Genomic DNA, 19401 nt, shown 5'->3' on the forward strand with positions numbered 1-19401 from the left:
TTAAAAAAACACAGTAAACGTGCAAGGCGCGCGCACGCACACACGCATGCACGCACGCACACACACACACACACACACACACACACGTACGTACGTACACACACAAAGCATTAGGTCTATTATAATCACTCATAGTCAGGGTGCGGTGAACAAGACATTTTTTACTTTTAAATATTTATTTTAACATTAGATAGGCCTAATATAGTTGGCGTTCAATCAAAAAGCTTTAGAATGTCACATTATGAACTGAATACATACAGCAGTGCAACACATATAGGCTATCAGATTTTTTCTGTTACTGGTGGGAAAAGACAAATGATAAGGATGTCTGTTCACTAGCCATGCATGTAATATTTCATTAGTCACTGGGCCTAGTGGCCTACTATAAACCACTAAAACAGATGTCACAGTCACACCATATTTTTCAGGGAAATTGACTTAGCCAAAGGCTAAGCGTGGGATTTTGGATAAACCAGATATCACACATCGAGGTCTCTGTCAAACATGTTTTTTTTTCATTCTCACACTTTAACTGCCAAGTAGGCTAAAGCCTTATCCCTGAGATATAATGCCATTGTTGGAACTGGAGACTTTATAATACAGGCCAATAGTAGCCTACGCCTATAGTGTGACAAATGTATTTGTCAGTACTTGAAATTAACCTCCTTCTACCAATATAGTAATAATAATAAATAAACTTTATTTATATATATACCTTTCATGACATAAATGCAGCGCATTGCTTTACAGAGCAGCAAAAAGAGAAATGCAGAAAAAGTAGCATAAAAACAAAAGCAAAAAAAACAATAACATCAAACAATATCAAAGAACATACAATGGCAGCAAATCAGGTAGAGCAGTGAGTAGGCTACATGAAAAAATAACGATTTTAATGTTATAAATATAATAAATAAATAAATAATAATAATAGCTCAAATGTATAGCGCTTTTCTAAATACCCAAAGCGCTTTACATAAAACACTAGGAAGAGTAGAAGTAGATCAGTAAGATCAGTGCTGGTTAAAAACATAAAAGGATAAACATGGGATGAGGGGGACATAATATGTCATTTCCTTTCAACTCACTTATTCGAAACTGGCCCCAGTTTATTTCAAACTGTTTATAAGATGTTTTTGCCTAGTACTGTAGGCCTATACTGTATGTTGTTTTAATGAGTTGAGTAATGGGTTTAAATCCTCTTAGCAGACCTTGTATTGAACTGTACTTTCTTGTGCTGTTATAAAGTATACAACATTGACAAAAGCAGAGTTACACACATCTTCATATTGTAATACCTGTGAAACAATAATAATACAATTAATGAATAACTACCTCAATGTTAATGTTATGAGTTTTAACCATTCACATAGCATGCACAACGTTCTACATTGAAAATTGAACCTTTTTCTCAGGCCATATACAGAGTCCCAGTCACCTAAATAAACTGCCAATGTCAACAAATGCAGTCTGTGGGAGGTTGAAAGCTGTCCGGGTCATAATATTATGTTCCATTTGGACTGGAGCACCTTGGGAGAACAGGAAACTATAGACTGTCTTCTTCAGACCATTGTGGGTTTGACTCTCAGGCAGAAAAGAGAACAACACCTCCCTCATAAATCTCCTGAACCATCAACCTGATGAGAGCCTGGAATAGCTATCAGGTACAAAAATCTAACCCACTTTCTTTACCCCCTCCTCATGCTTTCTGCTCCACCAGTAATTAGCGGTTCCAATTAGTCCTATAGATCAAAAACACACAAATCAGTGAACATGATTATCATCTATGTATAGTATGTATTAGTAGGCCTACATGCAACCATTTATGTACTTTTTTCCAAGTTAAATCCTGTGAACAAAGTTAATAGACAAACAGAGGTAATGGCCCCAGTAGTTTAATCTCAGCAGAGTTCCTATATATTTTTCTCATTTTCTCCCATTACAATCAGTATGCACACATGGCACAATTAGAAAATAGCACTTCCAATTTCTCCCCAGGGAAATGTGATATTAGGTCAATTAAGCAGGCAACGCAAAGTCGCAAACTGTAGGAATCTCCGCCAAGTATAAAAATTGACCCATGAGGGCCATGAGTGAATTGGTACATGACAGCAATCAATCAACTATACAGTTATATTAAACTCCCACTTTTAATTGTTCACGGCTGCAGTTTGGCTCCATTCCTCAGATGACAGATATGTTCTGATTCAGAGATTTGACATTTAATCACTTTCAACCAGGTGCCCCTATTTTTGGCATGTCATAAACATTTCAAACTTACTTATGCCTGACACACTTTCCAGGGTATAGACCTCCAGAGTTCTCGGTCACTGGCGTTCTTTTCTATCTGCGACCAGGTGCCTCCCAGCCTCTTGGTGTCTGCCTGGAGATCCCTCCGCCAGGTGTTTTTGGGCCGGCCTCTGTTTCTCTTCCCCTGAGGGTTCCATGTCAGAGCCTGTCTGGTCGTATTTGACACTGGCTTGCGTAGTGTGTTCCCGATCCATCTCCATCTTCTTCGTCCGATTTCATCTGCTGCTGGGAGTTGTTGGTCTATATTGCTGATCTTGTCTGGCAAGTGTATTTTCAGGATTCTTCTGAGACATTTATTGATGAAGGTTTGCACTGTCTTTGTTGTTCTCCATGTCTCTGCCCCATAAAGCAGGACTGATTTTACATTGGAGTTAAATATTCTTATTTCTGTTTGTTGCTGTATCTCTCTAGAGCACCAGATGTTCTTGAGGAGTAGGAATGCTGTTCTTGCCTTGCCTATCCTAGCTTTCACATCTGCATCCGTACCACCCTGGTTGCTGATGATACTCCCCAAGTAGGTGAAGGACTCTACTTCTTCCAACGTGTTGTCCCCTAGAAGGATTGGCTCTGTGCTGGTGTTATTTATCTTCATGATTTGTGTTTTTCCCTTGTGGATGGAGAGTCCTACTTGTGAGGAAGTCTCTGCCAGTATTTTGGTTTTTTCTTGCATTTGGTGGTGTCTGTGTGAGAGTAGTGCCAGGTCGTCGGCAAAGTCCAAGTCGTCTAGCTGTGTCCATAACATCCACTGAGTTCTGTTCTTTCTTTGTTCTGTGGTTTTTCTCATTGTCCAGTCAATGGCAAGTAAAAACAGGAATGGGGATAGTAGACAACCATTTCAAAGCATATATAAATATCAAACATTCAAAAACAAAATCCAAAACAGTAAAGATAACAGATCTATCAATGCAACACGTTGAGAGCATGTAGATCTTTTAGTAAGTATATTGGGCTTAAGTGACCATTTGAGTAAACCTAAAGGGTGATTTATACTGCCAGTGCCACATCAGCTTGTAGATGTAGATCAGCTATTTTCTGTGCGAGACACGGCATGCAACCAAGTATAAATCAAGCACAACTTTCCAGTATTCAGCACCTGTACAAGTCTTTTGCAGAGCATGCATCCAGCCCTGTCATTCAGTTGCCATAGGCCTATTCAATAGACAACACCTTGATTTACAAGCCACCTGCGGCTGTTCACTATAAACGAAAGGTCAAAGTGCATAATCTGTACATGCTCATGCTGTTGCCCTTCCTTGGTCCATATGGAGAATATTTGTCTAAGGACTATGCTATATTTAATCTTGTTTAATACAGTATGTGCTTAATCATCGTCATCATCATCATCATCATCATCAACATCATTAGTCAAATACAGTAACAGCTAGCTTTTATGTCTATAGGTATATTTGCTTTGAGTTACACCATGTCTTCTGCCATGGGCGCATGACAAAGGTGTATTGAAAATAGAAGGTTCTTGATTCTAGGACATGGGCAGGAATGGCAAACACACACACTCGTAGTCGTGGCTTTGCTCAAACAATGGTAAAAACAGATGTCGGGTCCTGGCACACTGTCAGACGTGGCCTGTGGCCTCGAAGACAGACAGAGACAGAAAGAGGGCATTGGGGGTGGGGGGTGCAGAATGACCTCGGAGGAAATACACAAGAGCTGAGTAAAGCAGTCCGCCTCTATAGCTCTTGCTTCTACTCCAGAAACTGCCTCTTTCTGCTTGTGTATTTTATAAACTCAGGTAAAACAAAATTAGGCTCAGTTTTATTGACCTTCCACCATCACCATTGCCCAGGGGTGGGTTTTCAGGTTTGACAAAATGTCCACCTAATTGGTTATGTCAAGCTACTGATTGCATGGCAGCTATAAATGTCACTTGATACAATGGTGAGCCATTTTCAAACACACAGCTGAGAGGCCAAAGGTTGACCTCAATGGAAGCTCTCAAATTTATAGGGGCAAAGAGGTCATCTCCTTCACGGAGAGTCTTTGGCCTCAGCTCGGGTTTCTTGTTGTCTTTCCCTCCCTTGTTTGTTTGTGACAGCATGTGTCAACTGTCCTGGCAAGCACAAACAAAATGCCCACTGTGACAACTATTTGGATAATCTCTCTTGCATGCAGATGAGTGTTTGTATGAAGCTTTATCCACTCTATTTAGCAGCGGGTCCTTATAAATCACAGCTGTGATCGCTGACTCCTCTGTCTGAGGCCAACCTGACACCACATGCACATTTGACATACTGTACGAAAAGCAAGAACGTCAGGCATGCAACACGACACCTTTTTTGCTTGAAAATCTGTTGTTTTTGGCAAGTGACACTGTGTACAACTTAGTATAAATTAAGGTTGAATCCCCCCCCCCAAAAAAAAAATCATATTTATTTTTTAAGTTTAAAATTAATTAATAATAAATGTATACTGAGCTAATATTGCCTGGGGATGTTGGTAAAAAATACTCTTTATAGTCTACTCTTTATGGCGTTCCTATCCGGAACATCTGTCAGGGTTATCTGGGAGGTTTAGTCTGTAAAATTGTCCTTATGTAGCTACAGTAGACAACTAGACATTGAGCAGCTGTCAGGTCAAGCATGACTGCAGCTTGAAATCTGGAAGATGTATCATCTGATCTCTGCATGCCAAGCCTTGGTCTGTCTCTTGAGGGTGCCTACAAGTAGGCCTATTCGTTATTATGCAGTTAAAGGGATCTCCTGAATGTGAAGCAGTAGATTATGGGCCGAAAACTATTAATATATTAAAATAAATCACAAGTAAAAGTACAAAGTAAAAAGCAAAAAACTGGCATAGCAGTAAAAACAAACATGCAGTTTGTTTGTGCTGACATCATCACCTTTGTGACGATGTCAGCACAAACTGCATGTTTTGTGTATTTGTGTACAGTATGCTTTTCTGTATTTTGTGTATGACATGTGTATGGGTCCCGCTTGAAAATGAGATGCTGCATCTCAAGGGGCTTTTTTGGGGGGGAAGTGGCTATGGCCGTTTTAAACCCAGGGAGTGTTTTTGTGCAAAACTAATGGATTGGAATGGATTCAGCATCATGAAAAACCCCTAGTAGTTTGACATGTCACATGCTACCTAAAGCATGATGACATTTTTAATGTTTTGCCTTCTATAGGCTGTTAATGGTATGGTCACATATTATGCCAATTATGAAAATTACACAGTTTCTACCTGCTGGGAACCCATACTCAACATTTCTAACATAAAACCTTGGTGTACTCAACATGTCTGGGTTCACAATGGGGCTCAATAGGCTGGCAAGTAGACATATGCCCAGTTTGCCCACTGCTCAAGAAGAGAACAGCTAGCGATTGGTTGTTGTTTATTATACTTTTTTACAATTATTCTTTCTCCCAGTGCTGATGTATCAGATACGTGGTCCGAAGTGTCGAATCCTACTTCATGTACAACACCCCATATGTGTCTCAAACATATCACATTTCTCAGTTTTACCCATAGGTTTTACCTTTATATGAACCAAAAAGCACTCACCGAACATGCAAGACTATTCACTGTTCAGTATGTGCTGCCATCTAGTGGCATTATCTTTGTTCTGCTCTTGTGTGGCTGTGCATGTGCAAATATTCATATTGAAAGGTAAATATTTGCATGCGCTGCATGCAAATAAATAAATATTGATATAGTCTCTTTGTATTATGCAGGATGTCTAACTATCGGATGTCTAATTGTCCTTCCAGCTCCTTTGCCCACCCAACTCACCTGCATGCTGATGAGGATCTCTAGTAGCAGCCAATTCAGTGGTCTGTACAAAAACCCCTCTTGGCTTCAGGATCATGCTCATGTATCTGGAACAGGAAATCCTAAGGAGAAGGAACATTTGGCAAAGTCAGCAAGTGTGTCAGTAGACTGTGAGGCTAATGAAAGTCATACTTGTGTCCAGATTTCATCTGGGTCATGAGTTTGTCTTTAATTTGACCTGCTGAGTCTTCTAAAGCTCATTGCAGGTGACCATGCCACATGTTCTGTGTCGCCACATACAATGCACAACACTATACCAGACCGTCTAGTGGACACAGGCATAGAAACCTGCTACCCCCCCCCCCCCACAGAAGTGGAGACCTGTATTGTGTAGTTCCATAATAATAATAATAATAATAATAAACTTTATTTGTATAGCACCTTTCATACATAAATGTAGCGCAAAGTGCTTCACAGGGCAAAAATAGAATACAATAAAACATAAGTAGTAAAAATGATAAAACAAGCAAAGAACAACATTGAATATAAGAACATAAAATAAATAAAAACAAATAAAAACAAATAAAATAATAATAAAAACACCACATGCAGCAAATTAAAACTCAATTAAAAGCAATGTTGTAGAAGTGGGTCTTGAGCTGAGCTTTAAAAATGTCTACAGAGGCTGCCTGACGAAGGTACAGTGGGAGTTTGTTCCATGCAGACGGCCCATAGAAGCAAAAAGCTGCTTTCCCGTATTTTTTAGTTGCCTTTTTTTTTGGCAACTTGAGCAGGCCAGCAGTGGAAGACCTTAGGGGGCGGTTTGGGACATATTTAGGGAGGCCATAGTCCTTGATTTTATCTAAATAGCCTCTTTCCAATATCTGTGCATTTATAAGTTTGTTTATGTTAATCTGTTTAGATCACCCGATGGTTGGAGTTTAGGACAACTCTGTTAGTGTCACAGAAAGAATAAAAACAGGTGCATCAGAATTAATTGTTACATAATTTTTATTGTTTTTCTTTTACATTTTATTTCCTTTTACATGTCAAACACAAATACAAATGAATCACATACATGCACGCACGTGCGCACGTGCACACACAGTTACACACACACACACACACACACACACACACACACACACACACGCACGCACGCACGCACGCACGCACCCATGCATTCATGTGCAAGCACAAGTGCGCACGCCACACTATCACACACTATCACACACACTTGTCATTCCTTTAATTAATCTCCATCAGAGCAGTTGAATCATTCTTGTGCCAGTGCTGGAGATTAGATGGGAAAACAAAGAGAACGATCAAGACACAGAACCGTTTGTGTTGGATGATGCCTGGGAGAGGACATGGACATTCTTTAAATCTCTACTCAGATATCTGTTGTGTAATAACTGCAATTTACTGTTGTAATGTAATAATAAAGTGTATGAGGCACAATCAAATGTAAAGGTGTGTGTATTATATCATAACTTGAGAAAACAACATTCAAAAGACAAAAGCTTAAAATAAACTTGTAGACTAGTAGTACATGACGTGTTTGTTTGTGAGCCACACGGACATGAGTGTGTGGCCGCTGTGGGTTAGGTTTATTTATCTCAAGTTCATCACAGTCTATCAACTAACCTTTCTCAGCTTCATGGGCTGTTGGAGAAGGCGGGATCATGTGTGAGGTCTGACATAGGGGAGACCACTGGTTTGTGTATGTTGCTTGGTAGGGGAGAACAGGGGATTCCAGGGCTGTTTGCGAGAAGTTCCATTCTTATCCAACTTTGCCAGAGGCGTCAAATGGCAGGCTGAAACTATGTCCCTGTTAGACAGACAGACAGACAGACAAACAGACAATAAAGACATGGCAGAAAATAACTATGTCCGTGAGCAAAACTATACTCCATGTAGAGAAATAAGGACTAATAAGTAAGAACCATGGCTGTGTCAACATTTATTTTGGATTTAATTCATGGAATATTATATTGTTGTTGGCGTTGTCTGATTTTGAAATGGAGGGGCTGAAGTAGCCTACTGAAGCCAGTATTTGAATAGGCCTATGAAAATGTGTCAAAGAAAGGAAAAACTAAACAGATATGGAAAAACATATAACATATAAATGTTAATGTCTTCTTTCATTTTTATTACTAGCCTTGATGTTCTCATTTGTTGGCTATTTGCACTAATTGTTTCACGTGGTTTTGGCACGTTTAGGCCATATTACGTTTAGGTTATATTATATATTGTAATGTCCCTGAAGTTGTATAGGGCCCAGCAAAATATATACCAAAAGGGGCGTAAACATTTGTCGCTTCCAGTTCCAGCCCGCATCCTTGTTGTGGGGCAAGTATGACGAGACACAGATCAATCACTTTGCTAGAGTGACATGACGAGTTTGTAGCCTAAACAGTGACTTTTCGTCGTAGCCTACTTTTGAAAATGTCGAAATATGAAGTGTTTCCTTGTCTATTCTTGATGTCCATTCACCTGAACTCTTCATATGATCCCACTTTCTGGCTCACGGCTCGAAGTTTGGCGTCGTTCTCTCTATGGTATCTCCGGTCAGCCTCCACCGCCGAGGACAGCTCTCTCTCCAGCGCCGAGAAGTCAATCACATCGCCCTCCAACGTGTCCGACCTCTCCATCATCAGATTGAGCCTATTCAGCATAGCAGTGATGTTGTGTATTAGGCTATTAGCCAAACTAATTAAGGATATCAAACCGTTACTTGGTTAGGTAATCAATAGCCCCGATACGTTCCCTCAGTCCCTGCTCAGAGGGAACGTACCGAGGCTAGTAAATCAACAATATAGGCTACATTTGAACTGTAGGCTACATCATTTACTAACGTAGTCTTGGTCAGAGCGTAACGTCATAACGCTAGTCAGACACGACGGCCTAGCCTATACTGATAATTAGGAAAATTAAATTAGGCTATTTTCCGGATCGCTTTCGCGTATTTTGTTAGCTTATATTATTTGGGACGTGACATGCCATGAGATGAAATGTAAAGGGCACTTACTTGAATGCCGGTTCCTTGAACGGAGTTTGTTTGGAAATGTGTGAAGATTGCCGTCTTTGCCGAGGTAATAGAGAACAAACATGCACTTTGGGGTAGGCTACGTGTCTCCATGACAACAAACAAGCACATAGGCTGCGCTACGCGTCCCGTGGTCCCGGCCGAGTCAGTGCCAGAGCAATGGCATTGTGTGAACAGAAGGTGGCGCCGGGGTGCAGTTCCCATCTTGACACTGCATCCATGCCCATGATGAGCTATAGTGCCCATGCTATCCTGCTGCCAATAAACCTTTAGATTTTCACCAATTATACTATTGTAGGATTAGAATAGCCTATAGTTTCTAGATCGCAAAACATTTGTAATAGCTTTGTTAATTATAATAAGGGTAAGGGATGAATAAATAGAAAGAGTGAAACACTAGAGATAATTTGACTGACACTATTCAGAGTGTATGCTGTAAATGTACTAACAACCACCCTCCAGTCCCCAGTTCTGGAATACACGTCTGGAGCTCTTACCAGCAACCCTGCCACTCCAAATGAAATCTATCACCCCCGGCTTTGGAATTTATAATACATTTATATTCCTGTGAGCATTTTTCAGTATCTATTTACATTTGATTTAATCTAGGTTAAAACTTTGACATAGGCCCTAAATAAATCATGAAAGCTGTCCTACAAAGTACTCCACCGGTAAAAAATAAGATAAACTATAGCAATGTATCTATCCACTCACTGTGGAAAACTATAGTTACCGGTAATTCCCTGTTTGACCACATGCTATTCTTACCAATCTTTTGGTTTTTACCTTCTCAGTCACAAGTGGCCATGGTTTATGTTCAAATCCCAAGTTAAATCTAAATAGATTAGCATTGTAGCTGTACACAACTGATGTAATCTTTTTTTCCAGGAGAACATGTATATCTAAACAATTTCATTCACACGTTTCTGTTTGTTTGTTTGTTTTGTATTTTGTCCCTGCAGAGTAGGCTAATCACACAAACACACATACAACAAATCATGAATGAATGTTCTCAACAAGTTAAATAACCCAGTGTACTGGCATTCAGAGGGACACATTGTTCCACTGTTGCTAGGTTCCTGTCGAGAACCCTACTGTGCACGTGCTTAATCTTTATAAAGTTTATAGTGAAACTGGTCACCAAGCAACCCTTTTATTGCACTGGCCTTTTCTCTCTATGCTACTGCTGTGCTGCTGAAAGAGGACGAATTTGTTAAACTGTACTCCAAACTCCAAATCTGAGATTTGGAGGAAAAGATTGGCCAAGCAGTGAACAATTACCTTGAAATTCAAGGTAAGGACACATTATTGTTTGTTCAAGTGTACTCCACAGATTAGCAAATCAGATTCTAGAGTTAATTTTAGCCAATATGTACTGTAGGCTTTAAATCAAGATGACTTCAGCAAGTCAGCTGATGTCAACAGTCAGTTTTGACAGAAAAATGATGTTCTCTGCCAGACAGGATTTGGCAACCACAAGAAGCAAATGTTTTCTGATTCCTGTAAGCAATGACAAGGTTGATGTGTGGAGCATGAAGGCACCAGATTTCTCTTATAAACTGTACCAGTCTCTGAAAATCCCTCAAAGGAAGAGCAGAACTACATATCAGGCTGTATCTCAGCCCAGTGAAACACACAGGGAAATTAGAAAGGTTATTCATGAGGGTTTGAAAACTGAAATTATCAACAAAAAGATAGAACCTCCATGCAAACCATACAGGCCACCTGATACTTTAGAGTCCAAGCTGATATTCGTCAAAACTGGGAAATATCCCTCTGGACCCTACAAGAATCCCAAACCGCACAACTTCAGACTGGTAAGGAACTAAATGTCATTCTATAAATATTTTACTTTAGTATTAACCTCTAGCAAGGAATATTTAGCACACAAGACGGATGCTAAATATAAGATTGCATAAGAAAGAAGGCACGCAATATCACTTAAGTATAGCCTTTTCTTCTATATATTATGCTTCTGTGTGCAGTTTGTAATTTCTGGCTTGCACACAAGATGGCATTGGCGATATACAAATATTATATATTTCTGACATTGCAATTAGCTGGAGGAAGACCTACCAAAGATAATAACTACACCTGACAAAGAAACTGGAAAACTGTACTTCAAATCACAGCACCTGAGTATCAGTAAGTAATTTGTTAATTTTGTCGTCTTATGAGATGCAAGATCCAAATGGCACCCGCAGGATTTCTTTCATATTTGCATTATTTTTGTTTGAAAATGTTGGGCATTAGAGCTAACAGGGACATCATTGATAACTTTTCTGTAGGCTATATGCCTACAGGGGCGAGGGGGCAGCGGTGGCCGAACGGTTTGCGGAGCGGTCTTGATATCGGAAGGTCGCTAGTTCTTATCCCCGGACCAGCACGTTAAAATTACCACCGTTGAAGTGCCCTTGAGCAAGGCATTGAACCCCTACCATGAAATGTTCTATGAGCAGGGCCTGGCTGTAAACAAGTTCTTGAGCTTAGTCCAGTTACCCTGGGTAAACATGGTAACTTTGCTTTGCTTTGCCTATGTGCCAGAGTCAGCCAACTTGGCTAATGGCTTGCTGACAGATGCCGACACTGTGATTGTTTTAATATCGTCCGTTTGATTCCAGTACAAACTTCTGCGTCTGAGACAGACTTTACTTCAAGAAACCCGATGTTGGGGATGGACACATACAAACTAGCAGAACCCAGATGGGAGGCCAGGCTCATACTCCCAAAGCTACCCTGGCCTCCAAAGTCAGCTTCTTATACAGTGAGTGAATGACGCTGGTGGTACATCCATCAGAGGTGTCTAATTAAACCCTGCACTTCTGCAAATGTCATGCTCAGTAGGCCTATCACAATTATCACAACTGCATTCTGTTCATGGAGGAATATCTTTTTACTCACCTCTTTCTCGCTTATTAATTTTGTTATTCTGTCTTGGATACATTCCCCCTTTTTTAAAACATTTTTCACATTAAGATGAATCATACATGTATACAGATAAAGTAAGACAAACTAGAAAGGTATAAATTAAAAGCACAATACAATAAAACACACATGGGCACATCAGAAGGCAAATTGCAACAGTATACAGCTGGGGCTCGCCAATTCAATGAATCACTTCCTTTATAAATCAGAGTAGATAGATCCCTGGGAAAGTAATCTATCAGCGGCTGCCATATATTCATAAAGTTATTTTCTTTAGAGAGTTATCTCTCTTTTGATTTGGCACTGAGCCTTTCCATTGAAAGTAGGCTACTCTGTAGATTTCTCTATACCACTGAGCAACATGTTGGATACATTCCTGATAATTATAAATTAATTTTACAGAGGCACAGACGAAGGAGAGGAGCATACAGTGCATTCATGGACAGGGTGGAGGAGAAGCTTTGGACATCATGGAAATAGAATGCTCTCTCATGATCCACACAGTCAGACAGCTGCACATAGCCTATATACCCTGAGAATTTCAACGATGTGATGCCAGCAATGTTCTAAGCATAATAACATAGTCCCATACAGTTTTGTGATTCATCTGCCCTGATCAACTGACACTGCAACTGGACATAGGCTAAATATAGAATTTGTAATAAATTATTACATAGTTACACAGTTATTACTAATAATCGATTATTACTTTACCTAGGCCTATGTGTAATAAATAGCCTATAGTTTCTTATTATTTGTGAATAATAATAAAAATGAAATATAGCCTAACTTGAATCTTTGTCACACAATGTCACCAGTCACCACCTATTAAAATGAATCCACATTACAATTATGTTCTTGTGTGTGTGTGTGTGTGTGTGTGTGTGTGTGTGTGTGTGTGTGTGTGTGTGTGTGTGTGTGTGTGTGTGTGTGTGTGTGTGTGTGTGTGTGTGTCACTAAACGGGAGACAAACAATGTCGGAAGAATGTGTGTATTGGCGCTAAACCTCGCGTCACCAACTTTTCATTATGGTGCTTTTCTCTGCCCGTTGACCAATCATTTCAAACATAAACACAAGGGTGCGTGTGGGGCGGTGCTGTGTCAGCTGCACAGACAGTCGCCTGGGAAAGCCACAGTCACAAGCACACTGAAAGGGAAAGTAAGCTGACCACCCGTGTTGAATCAACACAGTAAGTAAGTTACTATTTAACCTCCACTAATGTAGCTAGTCCTACACCATGTGACTGTGACTTGCCTTCTTCTAGATATTATTGTAGGCTGCCTATATCATCTTGAGTAGTGTTTTAAAATAGCCTATAACTGTAGGGCAGGCGTGTTTGACGGGGCTGCATTCACATTTTGCAGAGCATGCATGGCTTGTAGCGGTACGGTAGCCTATACACATCGTACACGTTACAACTACTGACGCCTGACGGGGAATTAAAAACGAGACGTGAGTAACAGGTGATGAACCATTTGAACCAATCGTTAGAACACAGAAAGAACTTGGTTGTGAGGAATATGAACAGCACCGGATAGAGAGCGACGTTTTCGGGATAGCCTATAATTTATGCACTGTGTAGGCTTCTTCGGACTGAAAGAGAGGGGGTTGTAAATTCTCACACAGGCGACTCGAACTGGTAGGCATTTTAATTAAATATAACGAAATGCATATTATGCTATATAGAGTACCCGCTTCTACAGGGATAATGATAATGTGGATAGTGGATAATAATGATGGAAAAAAAAGGAATGATGAGGAATGATGTTCTTAAAGTTGATTATAGGCAATAGCTGTCTTGCACTTTAACCACTCAGGTATACAGCCTAATGCTGCTTTTTTGTGTGCAAATCAATCATATAAGCTGATTAAGATCATCAACTAGTACCCAACTCCCAGCTGCTCTGGTGTTTGTTTATTGTTAGTTTGTTTGTTTGTTGTTAATTGTTTGTTTGTACTATTTTAAATAGGCCTATCTATTTTCTTTTCTATCTTCCAGTTGCCGTTCATATTCAATACCATCAATACAAACAAAAAAAGTCACAGACACGTCAGACACGACATGCCACCACATATAGTAGTAATAATAGTAGTTATTAACCAAACAGATCACACATAGGCACCCAAACACAACAAATTTCCCAGGTCTTTTTCATAGTCTATCCAAGGGGAGGGTTCAAGCCCACCACATTGACCTTTTTAGAAGGATGAGAGAGATTTCGGTGGGAAAGTAATCTGGCAGTCTGGCCCACAATTTACAAAAGGAAGCTTTGTTGATTTTAGTAGCTACTCTGTTATAAAACTCAGTTTTATAGCAACAATAGCCTAACTCAAATTAGTATTTGCCACAGATAATGCTTTTATGTGCTCCACAAAAATAACCTTGTGAACTGTGATTTCAGGTCGATACTGCTGCCTTTCTGGAATATAAGCTGGGAAGAACAGTAGTTGGATCACATGTCTATCATCTATGCTTGCGCATGAGAAAACATGGGGAATGGATTATCAGAAAAACACAATGCCTTCTCAAGGATCCCATTCTTCAAGTCTTATCACATTGCCATCCTCGGCCTGGACTCTGCAGGGAAAACAACAGTCTTGTACAGGCTGCAGTTCAATGAGTTTGTCAACACTGTGCCCACCAAGGGCTTCAATGCAGAAAAGGTGAAAGTGTCATTGGGCGGACACAGGACTGTAACCTACCACTTCTGGGATGTTGGTGGCCAGGAGAAGCTACGTCCACTGTGGAAGTCGTACACACGCTGCACGGATGGTATCATATTTGTAGTGGACTCTGTGGACGCAGAGCGCATGGAGGAAGCTAAAACGGAGCTCCACAAAATTGCTAAGACCTCAGAGAATCAGGGGGTGCCATTGTTGGTGGTGGCCAATAAGCAGGACTTGCGACACTCTTTGGGACTGAGTGAGATTGAGAAGTCACTTGCATTAAAGGAACTGGGCCCGGCAACACCCTGGCACTTACAGCCTACCTGTGCCATCATAGGAGATGGGCTCAGGGAGGGTATAGGAAGGCTGCATGACATGATCCTAAAAAGGAGAAAGATGCTCCAGCAACAGAGGAAAAAGAGATAAATGAGCCATGTCTTTTATTGTTTTTTGTATGTGAAGGATTTATGGAGGATGTTCTCCTGAGTGAATACAGGTGTTGAATTGATACCAATGCAAGGCTCCAAGTCAATATACTGAGTTTTATCAGTCTAAATGTTGAGCTTTGGGATAGTTCAGATAGTGTTTTGGTGAGACTGTTTATCAGGATGTGCTATAAAGGAATCCAGTATGATGTAAAGAAGGAATTTTGAAATGTTTGAAAGTTAAATGGAAAGCTTATGGTTTTTAAAAGGGGGGGCTGAGGAGGGCTTGAGGTCAGGAGAGGCGAAATAAGTTGTGTATGACTATGAGATTGATTATAATTCATGAATGGTCAATGGCTATTCCAAAATATTGCCAAAAAGGATTCACGAAAATGAAGATGCATTTGAAAGTTTGGGGATGAACTTGTCAATGAGTGAGTATTCTGATACCATATCATATGATAACGGCATGGGATGTGTTGGTAAAAGGACAGCTACTTTGTCTCTTTTAATCTTGGAGATCTATTATCAAAAAACCTTTCTGTGTGTATGTTATTTTGTTTGTTTTTACACTGTACTTTCATTATGAAAGTGTTGACATGCATTGGTGTCATGAATTTACGTCTACTGTCTGATATCTGTTTGTTAAAAGCACTTTAGATTAAATAATAAGTTTGACCTTTTCTTATGGGTTTACAGTGTTCCAATAGAGTTTATTGTGTTGGACTTAATATTTATGCCTAGCCTGAATGAAACAAGACACTGTAGGTGGCCCACCTTGGTGGCAATTATTAGAGAATTATGCATAATCTTTTCCTAAATAAAGCCTTATTTACATCAATTTGGACAATGACTATTATGGTTTGAATACATTTGTATTGAAACACACATACAGTGTGGGGTGATGGATGGGGGTTATGATTATTACTGTAACTAATTTTCTCGGCTTCATTAAGTGTTTAGACAACTTGACAGACAGCATGAACTTGGGAAGTACGTAAATCCAGGACATGAAACAGTTTTTCTATTCTTGTAAGGAAGGATAAATTAATATATTCATGAATATTGAGGAACAGACATCAAAATATCTCTTCTGTAAAAGAGACAGGTTAAACACCTTTATATTCATGCAATACATAACAAGGAAAGAGGAAAACCATAACAGGTCTGCCTTGTGGCATAGAAATGTGGTCAGGGCAGTCAGAGGAGAGCCGTACAGACCTAGTACAACAGGCTGAGGCAGGAGATTAAAGCTGGGGGTGTCCTGGGTATTTTTGGATAATGGACAGCTTATACTGGATGGAATCACGTGCCAAAAATAGCAGATCTACAACTTCACAAGTGGCGATACAACTGTCATTATTGTGACAGGGAGTTTATGCCTGTTGCTCTTCCATTCCTTTGAAACAATTGGAAGCTGTAAGACCAACAGAGCAGCTATTACTAAAACACCTGAGCTCTTGTATGTGATCTACACAGTACTGTGCAGTTTTATCATCTTTCTTAGGATTGCGTTAGAGAAATGTACTGTATTAGCAATAATCACACAGAAAAGCCTATATGCTGCTTTGGAATTGCGAAAAGATACATGGCCCTTATCTGCACACACCACAGTTTGTCACCTTGTTTGCCAAGGAAGGAAACGCAGATGGAATTGGCATAATTACACTTCTAATATTCTCCGGAATTCAAGTGATTAAATGAGAGAGATCACAAGACTGGGTCCTTTCTTCTCCCTCCTTTACCCAGCCATCCATTTGAACAAAATGGCCTACCCCTTTATGTGAAACGCTTTGGCCAAAACACATTCTACCTTTTCTTGCTGTTGACTTCCTTCAGGGAAATGGTGAGGTTGGATACGTTCAAACAGATTCCCTGTTCAACAGCATTCCTATAATCCATTAACTTCAGCTAGTTACTGCTTGGTAAGTGTACTCGTTTCCATTGTGGTCCAGGGCTTCAGTCTGTAGCTCTTAAAGAGACACTATGACAATTTTCAAGACACTATGAAGATTATTCGTCTTCACAGTCTGTTCAAAAACCCACATCAAAAACAACACATAGCACATAACAACAAGAAAATACAAAAACATGAGGTCCCCACAGTATACAGAACCATCCTATCGGCGTGTTTTGGCTTATAACTCTTGAACCATGGATTCCTTGGGTCATGACGCATCTCCCAATATAGGCCACGCCCATTTCTGTCATGATAGATTTTCCGCCATTTAGAATTTTCTCCAAAACACACTTTTTGCTTTTCCTCCTACAGATTTTGTCCAAATCTCACAAAAATCTGTACACATGATCTTTTGATCGTATCGTCCGGCCGTAATCGTCGTCCGAAGTTAGCAGGAGGGGCCTATTTTACAAAACATGCCACAAATCAGGAACGGAATGTCCAATCCATCCCAAATTTGAATCACTTGTCACGGGTGGGTTACTCAACCCAGAGCCAAAAGCAAATGCGAAAAATGTAAAAACATGACATTGTAATTGGCTGGCAATATTAGTGGGAGGGGCCTATGTAAGCGACTGCGGCAACCACACTTTGCAATTTTTCTAGTGTTCCATTAGAAGCCATAAAACTGAACTGTCCATCTCTGAAATGCAGCTTGGGCTGAAAAGTGTACTGCCAGTGATGTGAAAATGTGAAAACTATAACCCTTACTTTTTGGTTTTAGGCAGCTAACTTCAGAAAATATAAATTATGTTTATGCAATGGGAGCCATAGACTGCATGGGCATCAAAACATGACAGTGTAACTTTGAGATAAAACAAATTTGGAATTCCTGTAGCCAAATACAAAACTAATAGCCACTGCACAGTTTTAAAATAAATGTTACTCAAGCAACCCTATTTACGGAACTTTTACCATATTAAGCTCTGCCTCTGTGATTCTGCTGTTTTGAGATTTCCCATGTTGTGTATAACGAGAGAAGTAGCAATATATGCATACTCCCTCCCCGCTTGATTAATATGCAAGGTTATCATTGCAGGATTCATTTTTCTTCCTGCAGTGAGAGCAAGTGGCCTATTTACATGTGAATTCATCTCGTGTCCCTGCAAGCCTCGCTTAAAGTCGCAAACGGGGCCACCTGCAATGGGAGACGATGGAGGTGGAGTAAGGATAGCTAGAGAAGTGTACTGTAGGTTATTACTCCTGTTTTCCTTCGGTGTGGGGAAGCTCACTGTAATAAACCTGGAGATAATTGTTTTGTTTTGTTATATTATATTCTTGTCTGAAGCTTTGTTATTGTGTGAGAAGTGTGTTGACCATGCCAGTTTTGACAACATCCTCAATATTCTGTTACCATATGTAGTTTTACAACATCTGTCAAAGCATTAGCATTATATTTTATATCTGCACTCTAGTCAAAGATTCAAATAATAACTGTATGCCTCTAATAAGCTACTGACTGAGTACTGTGCGATTCTGTGCAGCAGTGTTTAGGCATGGATGGCTGACTGTTCATGTGATGGCATTCCATGGATCAGCCTGTGTGAAAGACTCATTGTCAAGGTGATGATTGCTCTTTCACCTCTGCCTCTGTCTGATAGAGCATGAACTTCAGCAGCTGTGGGGTGAATGGGAACTCTCTCTGTCTGTGTGTGTGTGTGTGTGTGTGTGTGTGTGTGTGTGTGTGTGTGTGTGTGTACGTGGCGGCGTGCAGATTCCTTTTTCATTATCTGTACCATTTTGACCTTGAACTCTCGGGTAGACTGTTACACACCCACACGGTGCATCCATATCCAGAGTCAAAATGTGCCACAGATTGACCACACAAAAAAGCGTGTCCTCTGCAGTCTGGGTATTGTGAGGCACAAGCCTGTGAAATCTGTCTTTGGTCTTGTTTGGGCATGAAGGATTAGGGTAGTGGCAGGCCGAGGTCCCCAAAGCTCTATGTTCTCCCATTGTCTGACAGGAAAAGTCAGCAAAAGCAGTGGGCTGGAAGAAAAAGGTGGATCAAGTATCTTTGATAGTAGAACAAAATAGATCGGATTTGGCGAACTCAGCATTAAAACATTTGACTATAAAGATACAGCAGCGTAGTTACGAAACCCAATACTGAAGCCCTCTTCCATTAGCCACAAACATGAACTTCAGATGTAAAATGATAAGAGTGATTTATATTTTGTCGTACTATTAAAGTACGACAAAGTACATCTTTCTCAATAATTCCTTCACATTAAATCAAAATGAAAATCAATTGGACCATAAACAAATGTTTGTCTCTAGTGTTCAATGAAAGCTGAACAACTAAGCCTCAAACAAGGATGCCATAGTGTTTCAACTA

The 19401-nt window shown here is 40.1% G+C and overlaps 3 protein-coding genes across 6 annotated transcripts; 2 read left to right on the forward strand and 1 right to left on the reverse strand.

Moving 5' to 3' along the window:
• Positions 1-7152: 7152 nt before the first annotated feature.
• On the reverse strand, positions 7153-9159 carry dnaaf19 (dynein axonemal assembly factor 19). Its single transcript, XM_080768787.1, has 4 exons — positions 9068-9159; positions 8533-8703; positions 7684-7867; positions 7153-7329 (listed from the first exon to the last, which is right to left on the reverse strand). Exons 2-3 carry the CDS (start codon positions 8691-8693, stop codon positions 7720-7722), a joined length of 309 nt encoding a protein of 102 aa, XP_080624913.1. The 5' UTR covers positions 8694-8703; positions 9068-9159; the 3' UTR covers positions 7153-7329; positions 7684-7719.
• A 1320-nt stretch (positions 9160-10479) lies between these two features.
• Positions 10480-12490, forward strand: cUnh7orf78 (chromosome Un C7orf78 homolog; the record flags this gene model as incomplete). The annotated part of the gene is made up of 4 exons (XM_080768175.1): positions 10480-10902; positions 11146-11230; positions 11707-11849; positions 12413-12490. The coding sequence occupies 4 exons, from the start codon at positions 10480-10482 to the stop codon at positions 12488-12490; spliced, it is 729 nt and encodes a 242-aa protein (XP_080624301.1).
• Positions 12491-13114: 624 nt separating this feature from the next.
• Positions 13115-15951, forward strand: arl4aa (ADP-ribosylation factor-like 4aa). 4 transcript variants are annotated; one of them, XM_080767486.1, is made up of 2 exons: positions 13115-13204; positions 14414-15951. In XM_080767486.1, the coding sequence occupies exon 2, from the start codon at positions 14502-14504 to the stop codon at positions 15102-15104; it is 603 nt and encodes a 200-aa protein (XP_080623612.1). In that variant the 5' UTR covers positions 13115-13204; positions 14414-14501; the 3' UTR covers positions 15105-15951. The 4 variants fall into 4 exon arrangements, with proteins under 4 accessions (XP_080623612.1, XP_080623611.1, XP_080623614.1 ...); XM_080767485.1 differs by having other exon boundaries at positions 13153-13200; XM_080767488.1 differs by lacking the exon at positions 13115-13204 and adding an exon at positions 13394-13463.
• The last annotated feature ends 3450 nt before the right edge of the window (positions 15952-19401 follow it).

Source organism: Protomyctophum bolini (genome assembly GCF_963924005.1).
Source record: "Protomyctophum bolini genome assembly, chromosome: 7".
NCBI lineage: Eukaryota > Metazoa > Chordata > Actinopteri > Myctophiformes > Myctophidae > Protomyctophum > Protomyctophum bolini.

Bases quoted from the DNA above. Each gene is read 5' to 3' on its own strand.
- dnaaf19 (XM_080768787.1), bottom strand. From the start codon at position 8,693: ATGATGGAGAGGTCGGACACGTTGGAGGGCGATGTGATTGACTTCTCG. The intron at 7,868-8,532 runs GTGAATGGACAT...TCTGTCTAACAG, and splicing joins GGATCATATGAAGAGTTCAG to GGACATAGTTTCAGCCTGCC.
- arl4aa (XM_080767486.1), top strand. From the start codon at position 14,502: ATGGGGAATGGATTATCAGAAAAACACAATGCCTTCTCAAGGATCCCA.